Below are 21362 nucleotides of genomic sequence, written 5' to 3'. Positions count from 1 at the left end.
AAATTCATATGCATTCAACCGAACACTCAATCATGCGTGCTGCTGAATTTTCCTCTAATAAGCACCAACAGGAGACACAAATAAAAGCAGACCATCAGAGCAACCCTGACTTGATGTCACTGGGTGGGGATCACCCTGATTTCTGCAGTCCCACCACCACTATTACCACAATTCTTGTGCACCCTGTAACAGGGTTACCATGGCAGCCATGGAAGCAGAGAGGATTTTTTCCATGCAGTCCCACTGGAATTGTATCTACCAACCCCATTTTTCCTTTCTCTGGTTGATCTCTGTCTCTGTGTTCGGTTTCCCATCTGCTCCCTTTGTAAGTTGGTACCCAGTGAAAACCTTCCTCCCATGACAATGCGCCTCCCTAGAACACCTGCACATGTGTGTCGCATGCAGAAGAATTGAAATGCAAAATCTGAACCATTTTGCTGGCATGTATTTTACAGCAAAGTACAGCTATTTTTTTCCTACATAACTCACTTTCTGCCTTTATGTCTATGCCTCTGAATCTTTCTCTGATGTTCTTCTGCATGTCCACCATCCCCCTGTTCTTCATTGTGCCTCTGATTACGGTGAGCTGTGAAAGATTCGAGGAGAAACAGCAACAGAATGGAGGGTGCCTCTCTGTGCCGTGCAGAGAGAGCACTCACAAGCTTCCCCCGATCCTAAGAGCCCTTATCTCCAACTCTTTACTGCCTGCCCCTGCCTAATGATAGTGCTAGGCCCTGCACACCAGTAATGATTCACGATAATGAATCCAATTTGTTGTTCTTCTCAAAGGCTACAACTATTTTACATCCGGCACAGTGTATGTGCTATGAATGCTCGACCCATAAATAGATACAATTTTATTATCAAGCCTCTCAACAGTGCAGCGCTCAGGTTGGCACGAGCGCTGGGAGCTTTTCTCCCAGTTCTCTCTCAACGCAACTTTACAAAGTCTGTACCATCCACCTATTCTACCATCTATCTATCTATCTATCTATCTATCTATCTATACAGATATAGACACACTATTTTATTGTTCTTACCTCTGTACCAGTCTTATATTTTTATCTTTGTTTCTACTGTTTTTTTGTCTGTCTGTCTGTCTGTCTGTCTGTTTGTTTGTTTGTTGATAATGTGTTGCTTTACTTTTATTGTTCCTAAATCTGTAACTGTTTTTTTTGTTTTGTTTTTTTTTTGTCTGATCTTTAGTGTATGGAAGCAAAGCATTTTAACAGGCTGTAACAGTATTTGTTATTTTTTTATGTATTTATTTATTTATAATTTAGAATTATTTATTCATGTATTTATTTATGAAAGTCATATCTTGTTATTATCTTCTTCTTCTTCTTCTTCTTCTTCTTCTTCTTCTTCTCATCATTATTATTGTTGTTATTATTAGTCGTAGCAGTAGTAGGAGTAGGAGTAGTAATAGTAGTGGTAGTCGTAATAGTAGTAATAATAGTAATAGTAGTTTAAATATCATTATTATAATTATTAGTACTATTATAGAAATACACCCATCCCTGTACCATTAATCCTCGCCAAATGCACCAGTCTTGACATCTTCTCAAGTTAATATTCAGCTGCATTTAAAGAAAGTAGCCACGTCTGAGATGCAAATTGGAAGTACGCACTCTGGATCTTAAAAAGCTCAGAATTGGCTTTCGTGCCGGGAAGACGTCTTTAAATCATCCTCCTCACTTCATCCATTTGATTTTACTTATACTTCCATGTATTAAAGTCCTGCTGTTTTTTAGTTCTTGCAGGGCTCACAGCTAGTGCTTGGTATTCTGAGCCTGATCCAGCATAAAGGGAGTAATCAAGAGTGAGAAAAGGCCAGCATAACATACTGATGACTGTGTTGTGGAATCACGAAGCTGGGGTCAAACAGTGGCTGGGGTGGAGCCACAGTTCACCACCTACTCAGCTGTTTAAAAAAAAGGAGGCAGTGCTGGCTCCTACTGCAGGGAATATCATGTAGGTTAAACTGTATTTCTCTGTGATGCATACACCAACCAGATATGTATGCATGGATATGTAAACAGATAAAAACAGAACACACACCATCAGTGAAATATACACACAAGGCAGATTTAAGGGTCTAGGAGGGCACACTGCCACAGTCTTCCAAGCAAAAAAAAAAAAAAAAAAAAAAAAAAAAAAAAAAGATTGGATGATTTAAACACAAGAGAATCCCCAGCAAAGCCACGATCCTCTGCCTTCCGCACCAGTCATAATGTTTAACTTGGTGCCTGGTTCTCCAAGCAGGCAAACCTGTAACTTATCTCTCTCTGCCAAAACAAGTTTCACTCACTGTGGACGAGGGCGATTCCTGAGACTGAGCAGACTAGAGTTGAGTACACATACATAAACGCACACACAAGGAAGCACACACTTTTTCCTCCCTCAGACTGATTAGAAAGAATATGGCTTGCTCACTCCCAGGGGAAGGAAGAGCTTTTATACAGTCCAGCTATCGCTCTATAACAAGGGCCATTGTCAAAAGTCTCCAGGACACGGCTGCTGCGCCTTCATTTGTTGTCATGATACCATGATTGATAGTGTCTGTGTGTGTGTGCATGTGTGTGTGTGTGTGAATATTGATGCCCATGCATTGTTAAACATTGGCCTTCAGCTTCCAGTCATGTTCCAGCTTTTGCATGCTAAGTGAGACAATTACAATGCTTAAAACAGCAATTCTCTCTTAATCAAACCTCATGGGCGCATACACGACTCACCAGGTGGAAGTCAGCGTACACGTGAGCAGGAAGTGTAGTTGTTTATGTGCAAGCTCGAGTGTATACTTATATTTATGTGTGGGCATGTGTGCGCACGGGTGTGAGGATGCTTTCAGAAGGTAATAATATTCACAGATGAGGCTCTAAGGATCTGATTCAGCCCCATCTCCCAGAAAACCAATAGTCGTGCTGAGGAGCACGGAGGCCTGAAACCCTGGCAGAAAGACTTTTAATCTTAACGGACAGATTCAGTCATGGCTCGGCTGGCTGCCGACAGTGGGAAATTAATATCTCCCATCACATTAATTAAGACTTGTGCTTTCATTTTTATCTCAAGTCCACATTAGCTGGGAGTGACAGAGTATAAATTTCTTATAATGGGGATCAAAAGGAGAAAGGAAATGACAATCTGAGATGCATATTCGATTAACATAATGCATAATGTATAGACTGGCAGGCATCTATACGTATTTGATGCATAAATGCATAGATGCTGTAGATATCTGTTGGTGTTGCTGGCATGTGCTCTGTGCCTGTGATGTATACATGCATTAGGTGCTGTATAATGATTCCAGCGATGGCTTGGTGAATTTCCTACACTACTGAAATAATGATAGAGAGGTGTCACCTATACACCCATTTGTGGAGTTTTTTCTGGATTTTTCTGGACCTGCAGAACATCGACAAAATCCTAATCCACAAATCAAGAGGTCACTCACTTGTTTGTTTGTTTGTTTGTTTTTTATTTTTTTGTAAATGAATCTTTTTGTATGCCAAAGCATTGTTGATCATAAGATGTGACTCTGGAATGAAAGAATCATTAAGACCACAGTCCACAGATAATCACTCTGAATGATTATGTTGGTAGTGACTGGTAGTGACCTTTCCCTATAGGAGAGGAGCGGTGTGATGTATTACTCATTTATCACTCCTCACTAACAGAAGTTTCATTATGTTACATTATTGCTTTCTGTTCATAGCAACTTTGTATATTACTTTATTACTTTCTCTCATGGTGAGTTATGCTGACAAGTCCAACAAGTGTCAGTGTCATAATCCGGGCTCATGTGGCCTAATGCCTACAACCTTGCAGTGGCAACTCTGGAAAAATATAATAAAACACTAATGTGCAGGCTAAATTGCTCTGAAGCCAAGCAATACCAATAATTAAATTCAATATTGACCCCGACTTAATCAAAAACAGCTTACAGTCAGCACTTAAACAACTTAATGTTTGGAAAAAGGCTACAGCACTCAGAAATTATTAATAGAGTTGAATCTCATGGAGGCTTACCTTAAGGATGAATATCAAAGGGATAATAATAAGCTTTGAATTCACACAGGCTAATTATGACCAGTAATGTTTTTGTTGTTTAGCAACTCGCTAAACTACTCTGTTACTCAGTTATACAGCTTGTTAAGTTATGTAACTCTTTACCCACAACACTGATTGTATCCCATGTTGTGTCATGCTGTATCATCACACTGTGTTAAATTGTGTCTTTCCCAGTGATGCTGCACAGTACAATACTCAAGTCCTGTAGTATTATCAAGTCCATGCCTTCATAAAACCAGCCTGCATTTATATGCACATTGGTAATCTGGTTGTTCACCACATACAGGCAGTTATCTGATTTCTCAAATGCTTTGCAAATGAGAAAGCTGGTTTCCATGATTGGAGTAAGGGATCAAGAGAAGTCTGTTTAATATAGGTATAATTGTGCCAGAGAGTGAACATTGGGCCATAGAAACCCTTACTCTGATTTTTGAGCAATGTTTTGCATGCACATGTCCAAGAAAGGCAACAGATTGACAAAATAAGAAAAAAAAAAATACTGCACAACACTTAATTGGCAGAGTAAAAATTCATATTCTCCCAATGGAGAGTATGTGTTTACTGGAGTTTTAGAGTGATAAATAAGCTGACACATATTTCCTGATTTCCTGCCACAACCTGCATACTCACAGGAGTCTTGTTTCGTGTGTGCATGTGAACGTAATAACAGCGGCACTTTGCTGCTGTCCAGAAGGAGAGCCTTCACCAGAGGGCTGCTACTATCCCTCTAACTTGTCTGTCTGGGGGCAACACCGCCAATTTTGTCTGTCCTCCCTTGAAGTGGCTGTCTCGCTCCTCTGTCACTACTGTTCTGTATTTGTCACCTCTCCATTTTGTCTCTCACTCTCACTCCTATGTTTGTCTTCCTCTGGTGATTTCTGCCACTATCTTCTGAGCAAGTGTCATGTGAAAATGAAGTGAGATTGTGGTGTGGATTTGACGTAACAAGGAGACGTAAGCAAGCCGTATGCATCTATCTAACCCTAACCCTAACTGCCCAAAGGAAAGAGCAGGAACTAATATAATTATGTCCCTTTGATTGTAATGGCTTTATTCAAATCACACAAGAAACATCATTTCTGCAAATAAGTGATTACACATAATGACTCCTAATTGTTTCTGTGAATTGTTTGTAAAACAAGTGACAGACTAGAATGAGCTGTCCATTAACATACTTAGCAGTAATGTCATCATCAGTTACCTTTGAAAAACTGGTAGACAGTTATGGAGGGGCTCTTTGGAGTCCACATTAGCAGCTTTAACATCTAAATCCTGCCAAGTCTTAATTACTCATGCATGTGACTTAGGAAAGCATGCAATATGAATTGAAATTATGCTGAGAATAGCTCCTACATGCTCCCATACACAGATCAAATTAAACTGGTTGATTGGAGGCTCTGTCTCTCTTTTGCTTTCTTTCCCTCTCTGACACTGCCATGCCTACTTCATTATGCAGTCCCGGGGATTTCCACTGGTGCCTGTCACATCCACCATGCGTCAGCTGACTTCCTAGGGCACAGCCGTCCATTAAACACAACCACCCTCTGCAATGGTGCCAGACACGCCATTGGGCAGTAAACACACCGCTGATCATGTAGACAATTGCATCATTTGTTCCATACAGAGTTTTAATCAAGCCATTACCTCACTGAGGCGCACTTCTGCTCTCTCCCTCCAGAGGGCTGAAGGCATTAGTGACAGAGGAGGCAGGTGGAGGTGGGTGGGGCGGAGGGCAAAGGAGCGTACAAAAGAAGAGAGAGACACTGTGTAACCTGTGGGGAAAGGAAGATTTTATCCCTCCAGAGAGATGCCTTGCCTCTCCTTGGGGACCTGTCACCATGGCAACGGTGTCGGCAGGTCCATCAGTTTGGCCAGAGGTAGGAGATCAACATGAGACCTAAGAGGGGTCAGCAAGGGGCATGCAGCCTTACTGGCATCTCTGCAACAGTCATTCCTCCACACCCAACCTGGCTCCACCTCTCACCCTGGTGGGCCCAAGGGACTCTCTGCCACTCATACATAACACATAGATCACAGTCCCAGCCAACCAGCCAGCCACTCACTGACGAGAAATCAATCAGCTAACTGTGTGTGGAATTGATTACCAGATCAACAGCAATTACGCTGAATGATAGTATTTTATATAGCACCTACAGCGGCCTGTCAGTCAAAGAGAGAAAAGAGATGAAGACCCCTACCCACCTCCATTTATTTCACTTTAAAGTGCATTTATGTGAACATGTTCTCATCGCTCACATCTCCTCTTGTCTCGCCCTCTATCTATTCATTACTCTATCCAAAGCCACGTTTCCAGCCATTTCCCATTTCCTGCCTTGCATAAACACACATTTCTCATCCTGACACACTCTCTCATAACAGTTCTAGGATGCGCGCGATCTAACCATCTGTCCTCTCCTTTCTCAATCTCCGAGTCTTTACTCTATTAAAGCGAAGAATTCAAATCAGCAGGCTAATAGACTTCCCACACACCTAGTGTGCATCTTTCATAGCTGAGGCTTTGACACATGAAAGAGCCGAGGCAGTCGACCTTGCCATTCTGCTTGCCAGAGGTCTAGTGAGGCACTTTAACCGGAGTAGAGTGAGAACGCGCGGCACTGATGGGCAGTGTTTCATCTCCAATGAGGAACAATGCTATCAGTGTGTCCCATGCTCCCATTCTAACAATGACAGAGTGATCCCTCTCCCTGAGTCAACTGGGGACTGATAACTCGTGAGCAGATAGGGCCCTCCATCCTCCACACCTTGTCAACACATTGCAGTGTTTGCGTATGTATGTGTGAGTAAGTCCATGTGTATCAGTATGTGAGCGTTTGGACAGGAGATCATATCTGTAATCCCAAGTCTGACACCTCAAAATTACAATTATTCACAGACGTATGGAAGCACACAGGAGGTCACTCGCAGGTCTGTGGAGACTCACTCTTGACAGTGGCGGTCCTGGTGCAGTTGTAGAGAATAGCCAGCTCTCCAAACACCTTCCCAGGGCCCATGGTGCAGAGCTTCAGACTCTCCTTCGTCACCTCCACCTTCCCATCTGCAACACACACACACAGAAACACAAACATAAATGGGTATGAATCTTTTGCTTAACAAAGGTTAGTTTGCATCCTGCTGTCCTACACACCTACATGCAAAAAAAATCTGGAGGTGCTACGTACAATCTGAGTTTGACAAAGATTAAAGTGTTTTAATAAAGGGTTGTGCTTGCTTGTCAAGTCTTACTAACTATATTTAAACATTTTTGCCACTCAGAATGTTTTCAGCTCTGCAACCTTCAGCAGTGTGCATTTTTTAGGGACTAAGGGTGGAAATTAGCTTTAGGGCTATAGCCTTGTACTGTGCATCTCTCCCTTTCGGGTTAATGTCCCCTGTACCTTGTCCCTGTTTTCAAAAAATAAATAAATAAATAAATAAATCAAATCATAAATCAAAACCTTGGTCACCAGCTGGTGAAGGTTGTAGAAAACCTCCTTCCTTGCTGCCTAATTGGTGAAATATAAAAGTTTACAACTCAACAGCTGCAACCCTTTATTATTAAGACATTTGATCAGAGGATAAAGCACCATGCTTCAGCACAAGTGGTATCCCGAAACAAGGACACTAACAGAGATTCAATTATGATTCACTGGCTGTCGATTCGATTTACCAACAATCTAAAATTCAAGTGAGCAATTTCATGCAGCACTTCTTGACAAAATGTTGCATCCATTAAGTAGAAAATCACACAACAGAATTACTTAAACATTATAAATTCAAAAAAAAAAAAAAGTTCCATTTCATAGTAGTTTGATAGATTACCAAGTTAGGTCTTATTAATGTATTTATTTATACTTCTATTTTATTTTTTTAAGGACTTGTTAGACTCGAAAAAGCATTCCACATCGATTCAGACCGAGTAAGAGTGACTCACTTTCTTTCTTTCTTTTAGCAGATCAATGCAGAATTTATAATCAGTCCATTGATGCAATGAGAAAATCGTTACACCTCTGCAAGTACACCATTAGCCATAATACTATTCCAGTCACACATTTATTTTCCTTGATTACACATGTATATACATATATATATATATATATATATATATATATATATATATATATATATATGTATATGAGCTCTCCTCCGCTATATTCATTTTGCGCAGCATACAAAGTTTTTTGTGATGGAGTGGAGTGGATGATGGGTGCCCAAGGCGTTTTATTTCATTTTAGGGGCATCTTGCCAGAGTGCTCTTGACTCACTGTACTAGAAAAAATAATAATATTTTATAATGTGGAGGCTCTACTGGCCTCCTACAAAGGCGCATGCACTCCTGTTACATGGCATTTCTATCAACAAAATAAACTGCTACTTGAGGCATCATATTGGAACAATTTATTCACATACACTGCACAAATCTCCACTTTATCAAGCCATTTAGTCTCATATTCAGTGATAAAATCTAGCTTTTCTTAAAACAAGTGAAATAATATGCTAGTGGGATTAGATAATCCTACAGGTAATCAGATAATCCTTGAGGTGGAAAGTTTTTTGCATTATAGATTAGGAATGTGGAATCAATATACTAATGAGAATAAACTTTTTAAAAGTAACTAGAACTCAAGGAACAAATCTATAACGTCAATAAAATTCCCAACCCTGGACTGTGGCCTGAACATTAATTGATTTGGGTTTAAATATGTAAAATTACCCCCATAATGCTTACAGTAACTGTTTCCATTTTTGCAAGTCACTTCCAAAGTAGCTGCGAACACAGAAGAGGAGCGACCAACTCCTGTTTCAGACATAGGAAGCTCATTATTTAGGGAATAACATATGTGAGCACTTAAACTATCCCATATTCCCATACCAGTGTGTCTTTCCTAATAAAACTAAATGCTAAAAAGCAAGAGGATTTCCTTGATTTGTTCCTTTACAGAGTAAGTTTTTGTTTTCCCTGTGGTCGGACGACGGCTGCAGGCTCTGTGTTTAGACAAACCTCGCCATACTGTATGTGCTTTCATGGAAAATCAGTGCTCCAATGGGAGTGCAACTCTGGCTCAGAGAGTGAGAAAGCTTGAGGAAAAATAAGATCAGTTAAAACAAAGTTCAAGGTTCCTGATGAAAACATGGCAAAACAACAGGAGGTGAAGATGAGTCATATTTAGTGTCAAATTTTAAATTCTTTGCCTTGATATAGAGAGTAAAGAGCCCCTTTAGAAAAAAGATGATATGAGTTCGACAGATAAAATGCCTCACTATGCCTTATACCTTTTGCACTTTGCCCATTTTGCAGCGCTTCCCATGTCGTCGGAGCTGTAGTGCATCATTTTGCTGTCATCGTGCAACATAATGTGCATTAACATTGAGCGTGAAACTGACATGTGTGGACCGAAAGATTTCAGCTCTTATATCTGTGTCACCATCTCAGAGTCCACCTCCCCTCACTTCTCACTGCCCCTGCTCAACAGTCTCTTTGTGCTCCCAGCCTTCCTGTAACACACTCTCTCTCTCTCTCTTTCCAAACAAATGGAGGAGCAGCTGGGGGCAAAAAATAAAACATAATGTTCAGCCATAAAAAGATATATTTAGAATCTTTAACAATGGAGCTGCTTTAAAACTTTATCAGCATGAGCTGCACAACCCATAACAAGTTTCTTGGTTTGTCAAAAGCACATAAAATCTCAATTTTACCTTTCATTCATGCTCCGAGTGTCCAATAACTGATTATGGAGGTGACACATGAGAGCAAACAGAGTAATGACGAGAATGTTTTATCTAGCATCAATAGACATTATAACACCTTAGCAAAAAAACTGAGCTGAAAAATTGGATTGTTGTACCGAGACAGTGAATATAATTTTTTTGTTAATGGAAAAATCAACAATGCACAAGCATATATAAATCTGATTATGGAGAAATTTTGAATTTACATGCTGCCCCTTCTGCTATGAAGGCAATGGATGCAGTTGCCACGGTGTTTTGCATGTATTTTCACTTTCTCCGCTGTTATTTATCCTGGAAAGTTTTCCGGACTTGAAAAAGGAAAAATACTGTGTATTACAGTTAGGGCTGGATGACAAAATCAAATATAACGATATTTCTGACCTAATACCGCAATAATATCAATATTTTGCTGATATTTCGTGGCCTATTGGTGCTTCCATAAAATAATTAAACAATGACACTTTTAATGTTAACACAATATTAAGTATCACAATACCCATAAATATCACAATATTATAATATCCAAAATCCTGATATATTGATCAATACAGTCTTGGCGTAAAACAATATTGATATAATATCGATACATCACCCAGCCCAGATCACAGTACATTACATTTACAGTTTTGAAGCTACTTTTATACATCACATATTTACTTTGTTTCAGATACAAGAATTATGGTACCAAATCAGGAAAGGTTATTTTAAAAGCTAAACATGACAAGGCAGATTTTTGCTACCGTACATTTTATAGCACAGACTGGATATCGCTTTAAAATCAGAATTTATTTCTCCCTCTATGATTTTAGATGATTTTTTGACAACCAGAATGTGTGACTGAACTCTTTTGCATATTTCCCCGGTCACTTCTGTGAATCTTCCTCTTTTGTCCTCGGGTTTCCCTCGATCTTGATAAAAGCCCCTGATTACATGAAGAGTCATCGCACTGAAAAAGTTGTTTGCAGAGAGCAGTAAGGAGAGAAAAGAAATGTAAAGTTCAAGCACATCGCAGCATCTCGTGCTCGGACAAATTTGGCACTATTCAGACTAATTGGTACCCTTTTCAGCAGGACACAAGGCACAGAGGTCCCCTTTAAGTGTGATAAAGGGCAGTCTGTGATTTAATAGCAGCAGAATCTTGTGGCTGGGTTCACACAAGGACTTAGACAACCATACATCAGGTGGCTAATACAACAGGCTCGGCAGTCTGTAAGCTGATAACTAATTTCCCATGGAGAGCCACACAGATCATTTTTCACGAGAGCGCAGCGCTTGCTTTGGACAGCTTACTGATTTCAGGATATGTGGGAATTGCCGGGAACTGCTTCATTTGTTGCTAATCAAACAACCAGAATTTCACAAACGGCATTTTTCAGGGAGCCTGTCATCCAGAGGTTCATAAACAAAAATGCAAATGCTGTATGCACACACACACACACACACACACACACACACACAGCTGCAAATGTCAATAGCCTAGCATGCACTTCCCGTTTTGGTCGGTCATAACCTGCTTTATAACACTTATCACAACAGTCAAGTCAAACATAAAACAGAGTGGGAAGTGGTGATGCAATCTAGCTCCAAATAATTCGCATGTAAAAAATCCTCTCACACACAAGTGCTATTGAAACCTTATTCAAATGAGAGGACTGAGGGCATTCATGCTCACTTTTGATCTGATAGACGTATGAAAGTATATTTATATTTTGCTAAGCCAGCTTCCAATAACTGTGTTCGCCGTTGTGTCAAAAGGTCAGTGAAAGATGTGATAAGAGGCAGAAATGCAAAATCCAAAATGCCATAAAGCACTGTTAACACTGAGAGCCGTTACGCTGTCCATTGTCGAAGTATCGCAGCGTGTTCCCCGGGGCTGTGCAGCCTGTAAATGTGCCCGGTCATTTGAATGCACACAGTACCACGCGCTACATAGTGGGACATCAGGGCAGACCTCAGGGCAGACTTCCGCCTGGTTTCAGATCAGATGTGATTCTGGCAGCATTCCAACTCAAAAGGATGGCGTCATTTGGTTTGACTTCATCTCTCAGTGAGGTGAAAATATAACAGATTAAAGTTGAGATGGAATGAAAAATGTCTTTTTAACCCTTAGTCAAACATTTTGGGGAAATATACCCTTTTTCTGACCTACCCAGACTGAGACAACATATCATTTTCACGTCTCTGTCAAAGTGATAAATAAACCTTACAGCAGCTCAAATACACAATATACTGTGTAAATAAGACAGCTTCAGAGTTGCTGTTAGGTTTGTTTTTTCACTTTGACAGAGTCAGGCTAATGACTCCCATAGACTTCTAACAACTGATTTTAAATGTTACATTACAGTAAAGTGATATTTTCTGAACGGACAGTTCTAGCTGTTTGCCTTTACCCGCTTAGTTATTATAAAGGCATCACTGATGATTGTTTATCAAAAATGTCATTTTGTAAATGTTTATTGGAAGAACTAATAGTCAGCTCCACAATATCAATATCGAGGTATTTGGTCAAAAATATCACAATATTTGATCTTTGTCCATATTGCCAAGCCCTACAAAAGTCATCATACTGATGTGGCTGGATGCATCAACAGGTTAAAATGAACATTTATGAGGTGCTTTATGTGTGTATTTATAGGCCATATTGCCATGTGCTATTATGAATGTGCTCTAACTAGCCCTTTATCAGGAGTCATTTAAATTACCCATGTTTTTTCAGTTGTGCAAAGATATCTGAACTTCCTTTTTGTTTACAGTCATCTGTGTTTTAGACAAAAATGTGGCACTTAATGGCTAAATGCAGCATGATTAGAGAGGCAGGAGAAAACAACACGGCTGTGTATTATGTCACTTGCAGCAAAATGTGGCTTAAACCTCTCTACAGTATCACCCGCAAATTTAATTTAAGGTTAAGAACATCAGTTTGTTTCCATGCTGAACCCATTAGGGCTCTGTGTATAAATAAAGACTTTCAGGGGGTCAGGCGCAGGCTACAGTTTAATTCTTCTCCCATTGCCAGTTTTTATGTTTTGCAAACATCACAGAATGGACATAAAGAAACAGGATGTGGGGGAGTACAAAGTGTCCCATGGAGGATAACATACAACCAGCGTCCCATCTCGCTTGTTCTTCCTCTGCTGGGGCTCAGGGATCAGATTACACATTACCCATTCCTATCCCTCCATTCACTATCCATAAGGGACATGGTAACACTGATACTGGTTCAAAGGTAACATCTGCCTCGTCTTATTCCCACAGGCAAAAAGAAAGGTCATTACCTAATGAGTGGTAAAACAATCAAACTGCTTCTTCATTCTGATTTGAGGTCAACTGTTACATTTTCCTCTGACAGTTTTGATTAGAATAAGGGAGGAAGGAAGCTGACCTAAGACGAGCCCCACTGCATCAAAGAGTCTTGATTGGTTTATTAAGAGACAAGTCATGGGAGAAAGAAAACTTTTAGCTGAGCGTGGGAAGTATTCAACAGGGACTGCTTCAAGAAAAAGGTTCCAATTCATTTACAAATTAACATCATTTTTCCTTTATAAAGATGCGGTGCTTTCAGAAAAAAAAAAACTACATTCTAAGGCTCGATTGATCCAGTTCTGAAATCATAGCCTTACACACAACAGGTCAACCCAGAGCAAGCTGGTCTTTGTCAGATGTTTTTTTGCTTCAAAGAACACAAAATAACATTTCAGAAAACCCAAACAGAATGTCTTTGCACAGCAGTTGTGTTGTGTAAGTATTCATAGCTGCCCTGTTATGTATTGAGGGAAAAAAAATGCATCAACACATTCAAGAGACATCAGAAAATGGAAAACTTTGAAAAATGGTTTTCAGGATTGAAATGAATGTACCTCAGCTGGAGTACAGCTGGGAAAATCAGTGAAAAGTTGGTATAAAATTCTGGCTCTGATTTTTTCTGTGGGTTAAGGGTTTGAGGCAGACATGGATGGACATTACTGAATTAATCAAAGTTGTAAAAATTGCAATTCCTCCTGACCGCAGAACTGTGACCGTGTTTCATAATGAAGACTGTTTGTTTTGCCACAGTGTTTAAGCACAAGTCATGCATTACTTTGTCTCCAATTAAGGACAAGACGACCTTAGAGTACAAGAAAATATGGATATAAACTAAAGCCAAGAGCAAGAGAGAGAGAGAGAGAGCAGAAGCACAAAGGACAAGACAGAGAGAGAAACAGCTTGAGAGAAAAGAGAAAAAAGGAGGAAAACAAGAGGGGTGAGAATCAAAGTGTAGGTGAGGAAGATGATGACAAAGAGAGGGAAAACAGACGGAGGAGGCCGGGCTGCCCAAGTCAATGTGAAGTGAGTACTAACGCCCGCCAAACATCATATCATTTGACATGAGAGCTCCTCAAATCTTTTTGAATGAGTTCAGCTCAGCAGCCATCACACAGACCGTGCCTGCCACCGGCAATGTAGAGAATTAGTTCTCAACAAGTAGCAGCTAAAACCTGAAACACCGGTGCGCTGTGAAGGGGGGACACGCAGGGCAACTGGTTTCATCCCTTTTGCATCACTCTACCTTTGAGACAAGTGTTCACGCAAGAACACCATCACGTGTGTCTACTTTAAAAACCTTTCAGCCTCATGCTGTGGGTTACTCTCGCTGTTGGGATATCTGAGGCGAGGCGTGACGGCCAAATCTCCCTGTCTAGACCCCATCCCCCATCTCCGCTTTCATTAAAGCATTATAATGGCGCCGTTCCATCCCTGCTACTCTCCTAGTCATCAAACTGCGATTATGGCTCCTGTGTTGACAAGCTGATTGATAGCCTGAGTAGGGGGGCAGTGAAAATGTTCATTTTGTATTCATAGACCAAATCGGAGCTTTGTAATTAGCAGTTAGCATTGATGCCATGTGCGCAGAGCATTTTTGTTTTTTCTGTTTTTTTTTTTCACTTGTTCAGAGCAGATGTAATTAGGGAGCTTCGGCGTTAGAGCGCAGATTAATGTGGCATCTAAAGTACGACAATAACAGGCTTCTCTCATTTCCGCAGCCTGCTCTCATTTCAGTAGCATGGTACATCACCACTGAGCCATCAGCAAGCCTCATTTACAGAGACTTGTACCTCCTGTCAGTTTTGTCAGTGCCTTGCGGAAGTCATGGACGCACAAGTGCACACATATATCACGCACACTTGGATATACGCACTCCTAAGTGCAAGTGCATGAATGTACATATATTCACACACACACACAATGTCATGCTGTCAAAGTGATATGTACATAATACAGAAAAAAAGAGCGTTCAAAAGTTAAGAAGAAGAAGACTATCTGGCCTTTGCCATCAAAGTCCAACAACAGATCAAAGAGATGGATTTTTGCTGGATTTTATGTCAGAAGTCTTTGGTGATGGAGGAGAAATTCAAAAGAAACAGGTCACCCTTATCTCAAAGTGCACCTCGACTCCAGTGAAACGCTTTACTAATGGGACCATGTCATTCTCACTGTATTCAGGTCTGCTATTCAGATGTGGTTTCTCTAGTATGTAGGTTAATAAAAAAAAAAGCCAAAAACACCTGATAAAAAATGATGTTTTACAGCCACCACTTCAAAGCCTAAAAAGAATAACTTTGTATGAGTGTGGTTTGGTGTGTGTGTGTGTGTGTGTGTGTGTGTGTGTGTGTGTGTGTGTGTGTGTGTGTGTGTGTGTGTGTGCACGAATGCAAGTGGGACTGTAGATGTTATGTAAGGATGCACGTGTGCTGGATTTGTTTTCTTCAACTTACTCTGACATTTTCCACATTTGTGCTGACTTGTGTGTGTGTGTGTGTGTGTGTGTGTCCATGCATGCGTGCGTGTGTGTGACTAGGGGTTAAGGGAGGGATTTGTCAGTCACTGTAGCAGAGCAGATTACTTGTGTCCTATCTTGTATCCCCACTCTGAACCTCAGCAAACAGAGAGCTTATCCAGTCACAGCAGACTCTCAGCATTACTCCAACTCTATAGCCAGTAACCCCCCATCATACGTGCACACACACACACACACATACACACACACACACACACACACACACACACTACAGTACAATTTACACCTCAAGTCAATGCAAAGAATGGGGCTTCAAACATTTGCATGATATAAAGGCTAATTTGACACTTGTGCACTCTCTCTCTCTCTCTCTCTCTCTCACACACACACACACACACACACACACACACACACACAGACTATGAGCACCTTCTTTCCAGATGAGGAATTCTCAAAAGCAGGTTTCATCACAATGAGAAAAAAAGCTCATGGAGGGACCTTTCGCAAATTAGTCATTAATTCTCCATCCAAGGTGTATTTTTCTGCCTCTTTGAACTGGAAACAGGAATCAATTCTTACTCTAAAAGCTGAGGGAAAAATCATATGCCGTGTCATACCAGCCAGAAAAGAGGAGATAAGCGAGAAAAGAGGAGGAACCCCACTTCTACTGTACTAGTTATGGCAGAAGAGAAAATAGGGGGGAAAGGGTGGTGTATAGCAGAAAGAGAGAGAATACAGGGGAATACTGCAGGAAAAAAATGCGCTGAGATGAACACAAAGGAGAAGAAAGAAGGAAAGAGTGGGTGATGAGCAAAAGGACAGATTGGAGCTGGTAAAATGGGAGGAGAAGTGATCGAGGGAAAAGTGCAGGTCTCTGGTCCCTTGTTAATTACAGCATATTGGATTTGATAACCTGTGACACGTGTGTGTGTGTGAGCGTGAGTGAGCCTGAGTGTGTCTGTGAGAGAGAGAGAGGAAGGGAAATTAGAAGAGACAGAAGCCAGAGTGAAAGTCCTTTCACTTTGTGCCCTGCTCAGTGTAGGTGAGATTATTAGTCTGCAGCCCACACATACACATTTATTTGCACATAAATGACACATTAGCTGAGGTTATTATAGCCTTCTCGCCAGATGTATTAGCCCATGTTAGCAAACGTATTGGGGTGTTTACCCCTTCCCTAGGAATTCTGTAATCTTCCTGAACTGAGGGTGAGAGCTATAGAGAACTCCATTTCCTTGCTTTTGCTTCCTCTGCCATATGTGTTCTTGTCTTTTCAACGCATCTCATAAATGAGAGGCCATTTCCGACATAGCGCAGGTAATATAGGCTCTGCATATGGTGAATTCACTGTCACATTCTCAGCTGTAAATTAGATACCAAATTACAAAGCGGCATGAAATAGAGGCATTTCTTCTGCAGTCTCTTTCACAACAATCTGTTTTCATACCTCAGGATTACATCAGCAATGTGCTTAGAAGAGGAAATGCACACCACAACACACACAAATACACAAAAATATATACATTCACCAACGTGCAACATATCTTCCTCTGTGCTAGACTGAGACAGCCTCTTATTTAACAAAAAAAAAATAAATAAATAAATTTAAAAAAAAAAAATGATTACACACTTAAATGGTGTAGGTATTTTGCAATCCAGGCAATATTACTGTAAAATGTCGATACCAATCATTTATAAACATACAGAGCACAACCAGATAGGGAGCTTTACTCATGAGAAACTCGCCATTCTGCTGCAGCTTCTTGATAACTTTCAGCACAATCGAACAGGGTGCTCGTTTTTCACCTCAAAAGACATTACAAATGTCCCTTTTGCAAACAGAAACTCACAGCACAATCAAACACGCCTTACAATTGTACAGCCAAAATATGGTTGCAGGCGGTGCTTTTTATCGGGTCGGATTTAGCATTTAAATGGCATATTGTCTTGAATACATCCACACTATTTTGCTGCTGAGTCAGCTAATGGTGCATTCATGGGACCTTGGAATTTCAATCATGTAAATTTCCTACTTGCAACAACATTGTATTCCTTCAGTATTGCCCATGGAGAAAAATTCAGTTTCTTCGTCTTGTGACCATTCGTGATACCAGCAGAATGGTGTGGATGTATACAAGAAAATGTATTATCATAAATGCTAAATAATACATTCCAAAGCTTAAAGTTGAATTCTGGAGAGTTTCCCCAGTTCTGTCAGGTTGATAACTACAGGTTGCGGGTCTCAACGTTGGAGAAAATAATCAGTTGAGGTGGGTGGAGGGTGGATGATTTATGCATGCGCGCGGATGGTGTCAGAGCTGATCCACGCACCACTAGCAGTTTTGCTGTGTAGCTATAAATGATGAGTATCAACGTTTAAATTTGGTCTGGGTTGAAAAATACGTAACGCTACAGTATGTGAGTTAGGCTACTCAGCCTAGCTTCTCTACCCTTGCCTCTATTTCATCATGGTGACAGGGGTGGATTTGGTGTCTACCACAAGTAAGGGGAGTGATACAGGGTTACCACCTGATCCTGACAGCTCCTTCTGAAGCCTGTGCGAGAAACCACGGAGAGCGCTTAAATGGCATTCCAATTACGGACCCCTCACCTTGAGCCTAGAGGACTCTTTATTATATCCCCACTGAGAGCCTCATTAGAGATACCATGGAGAGCCGATGGCCTTGGAAAAGGTCAACTTTATGTGACTCAATCTAGTGGTAATAATAGTATTGCATGCCAACTTACATAACTCAACACACACACACAAACACTCACAAGGTGGATCTCCTATTCAATTTTAGTCCGAACTAGTTGAAATTGAGTTCCCTAAGACAGTCTCTCGGTAGAAGCGAGTGATTCTCCGCCTCAGCACTGGGTTAAGGCTCATTATTAACCTACATCTGGTTTCTGCTGAGTGCTGTCAAGATATGCAGCGGTTCCTGTGTCAATTGTTGCCTATATGTGGTATTATCAGGGGCCTATCAAACTAAATCTGGGAGCCTCAACATTTTACTTTGCTGTGCCGCCTTCCCAGGATGCTACTTTGACAGCAGCAGCAGCAACAATTTGAGATCTGCATTCGTTAAGTTGCCAGGCAACAATGAAGCACACTGGGTTTGTGCACTGATGCTTCTGTAGCCCATATGTTTGCTATTTCCATATCACCTTATTAATATGCAAATATACTATAATAATAACCATAATGATCCATCCCTAGCGTGTTTAGTAGAAGGATGATTTCTGCTCTAGTAGTATCAGAGGAAGTGGTTTATTAAAGTGAAAGCAATGTGCTGACATGTGTAACACTACACAGGGAAATTATACAAAGAAATCCATATATCAAAATAAAAGCAAAATGACTTATTGCTTTATTATTATGATTATCATTAGTAGTAGATGTAGTATTAATGGGAACAGCTGTAGTCATGTCACAGGAGCAGACACGGCAGTAGAGAGTCCGTACCATTTGCCTCATATATTCTGTCCCCTAATGCCTGCAACAGCGAGTCACACTGAGGTGCCCTTATTGATTGCATCTCTCAGCTTAACTCATGATGAGAGAGGAGCCCCTCTCCTGTACTCTGCCTCATTGACCACAAGCACAGTGAGCTTCGCTCTGAAGCCTCCCACTAATACCACTGGGAGGAGATGAGCCCCTCATACCAGAGCAGCTGTCAGAATCTTAGAGAGAGCCATTCATTCATATTGACTCCCAGTGATTCACTGGTCACTGGGTCAGCTCTCGATTTGGTTCCCTTCAGGACTGACTGGTTTATCAATTGATGTGTTCATTTTTTAGCGGATTAGTTAGTAAGTTGGTTACTTATTTGGGGTGGCACTGGGTTGAGAAACCGAGATATTTCTTTTCGGGTCCACTGGCATCACAGTTAACTGGGATTACTCCCTGTTAACTGTTCCAAACAGGGATGGTATATGTCGCAGAGCTCAAGATCTCCACCCTCACAAGGTCTATGTCGCTGTGAGGTTTAATTCAGCCAGCAACAACGTACAGTACAAGGTGACAGAGAGGTGATAAGGTGCCAGCAGATGCTGAAGGGGATTACCAAATGATAACATATGCCATGAAATTAAATGTAAACAAACATACACCTTTGCTTCTCATTTTCTAATAGCTTTTAAATTTGATTATGGGTACACTTAAACAGATTAGTGTTGTTTACACAGACAACCATGTCTGAGTGTGCACAGTCAGCGGTGACAATGCTGTCAAAGTAAAGAGTATCTAGCCACAGTGGGTAAATATTGTTATTCATAATATTGAGATATTGTTCTTTGTGAATGAAGCAACAAGGGACAAAACTGTCTGGAGTGGTTCAACGTAAGCCTCAGAATAGAATTATTTTTTTTTTTTTCCTGTCATGGTTAAACATTTATTGACCACACTTGAAACCAACTTGACGATTCAAATCTTCTTGGAGAAACATGTGAGAGTATTACACATGCCTTACCTAACAGCAGGTCAAATAAAGTAATTGGGACTCCAGTCCAGGTTGTGTCAGGAAAGTGTCAAATCCTGCGTATATTCTCAAATCCCTTAGTCTGAATAAATTAGTCTACACTGCATCAGTGGCTGCACTGAATGAGGTAGCTTGTCAACGAAACTGTCAATGTATTGTCAGAACTTGGGGTTGAGATTGACTCATACTGCAATATCCCTTCCCTCTCTCCTCACTCTCCCCAATTCTCCATCTACCTTACCTGCACTCTTAGTAAAACTAATAAAATATGGAGTGCAGGCAAAGTGCTCACTCTCCTTTACAAAAACAGCCAGAGACAATATCAGCTATGCATGCATCCTCCTGGCTAAGCCCACTGTCTTTAAACACACTTGCCTCCCACGCAGGGTTAAGATAAAAGGCAAAGAAAGAATCAGAAAGCATCGGAAAGCATGGTGTGTGAAAATTCAACGAGAGATGCAATGTTGCCAACAGGAAAGAGTACACAGAAGAATACTAACCCTTCTAAATACCACTAGGGAGCTGGCAGGTTTCCAAAGCTAACACATATAGAAGAAGCCTGTTTAGATAAATTTCAAAAATGAGCCCATTCTGCTACACAACACAGACATGATGAACAATATCCACAGTTGATGCAAAGAAATATTACCATCAAAGGATAGTAATTGTTGGAATTAGTGAGCTAACAGGGGCAAAGAACACAATTTGTCCTGCATATGAGACTAAGCAGATCATAACATACACATGCTGTGTATACATTCATTATTTGTGAGTTTATGTCCTGTATTTCAAAGTACATAAGTCATCCAAACATATCACTAAATGTCCATTCCCTAAGGCTATGCATTTGGTTTTATTGCACTTTTAACAAGTTAATTGTTAACATTTTCTCCATACTGTCTCCTACTGCTTCATGTAAAGGTAAAATCAGAGCATCTACTACCATACATTTGTTTGTTGAATATGATGAAATAATGTAAGCTTTTTTATTGAAGATATATTTGATAATAATTGGATGTGATTATACTTGTTATTATTATCATTAGCCACCTGTGCGGGTGTTACTGCATGACACAGCCAATCACAAACCCACCTCATCACCATAGAAACATGGGCTTTTGTCTCCTTTGCAATCAGTTTTTAGAGAGGACCGATGTCGGCTGTGGTCTGGCAGATGAATCCAAAATGCAACAAACTCATTAAACAGACAGGCTCATCATAACAAAAATCTGAGTGCCGGAGTGAATTCTGTCACCACAGCCTCTGTTTCATCTCATCGACAATTATCAACTGCATCATGCATGAAG

General features: G+C 40.6%; 1 protein-coding gene across 2 annotated transcripts in view; it reads right to left on the bottom strand.

The window, feature by feature from the left end:
* LOC115372488 (cGMP-dependent protein kinase 1) overlaps nucleotides 1-21362 on the bottom strand; it is an 85471-nt gene that overhangs the window by 46211 nt on the left and 17898 nt on the right. For both annotated transcript variants that reach the window (XM_030070432.1, XM_030070427.1), the window contains exon 3: nucleotides 7013-7126. In XM_030070432.1, coding sequence (XP_029926292.1) covers nucleotides 7013-7126 — 114 coding nt within the window. The remainder of the gene's footprint in view (nucleotides 1-7012; nucleotides 7127-21362) is intronic.

Source organism: Myripristis murdjan, chromosome 15 (genome assembly GCF_902150065.1).
Source record: "Myripristis murdjan chromosome 15, fMyrMur1.1, whole genome shotgun sequence".
Classification (NCBI taxonomy): Eukaryota; Metazoa; Chordata; class Actinopteri; order Holocentriformes; family Holocentridae; genus Myripristis; species Myripristis murdjan.
Note: the sequence above shows the minus strand (reverse complement) of the source record. Positions and strands in the feature narration are given on the sequence as shown.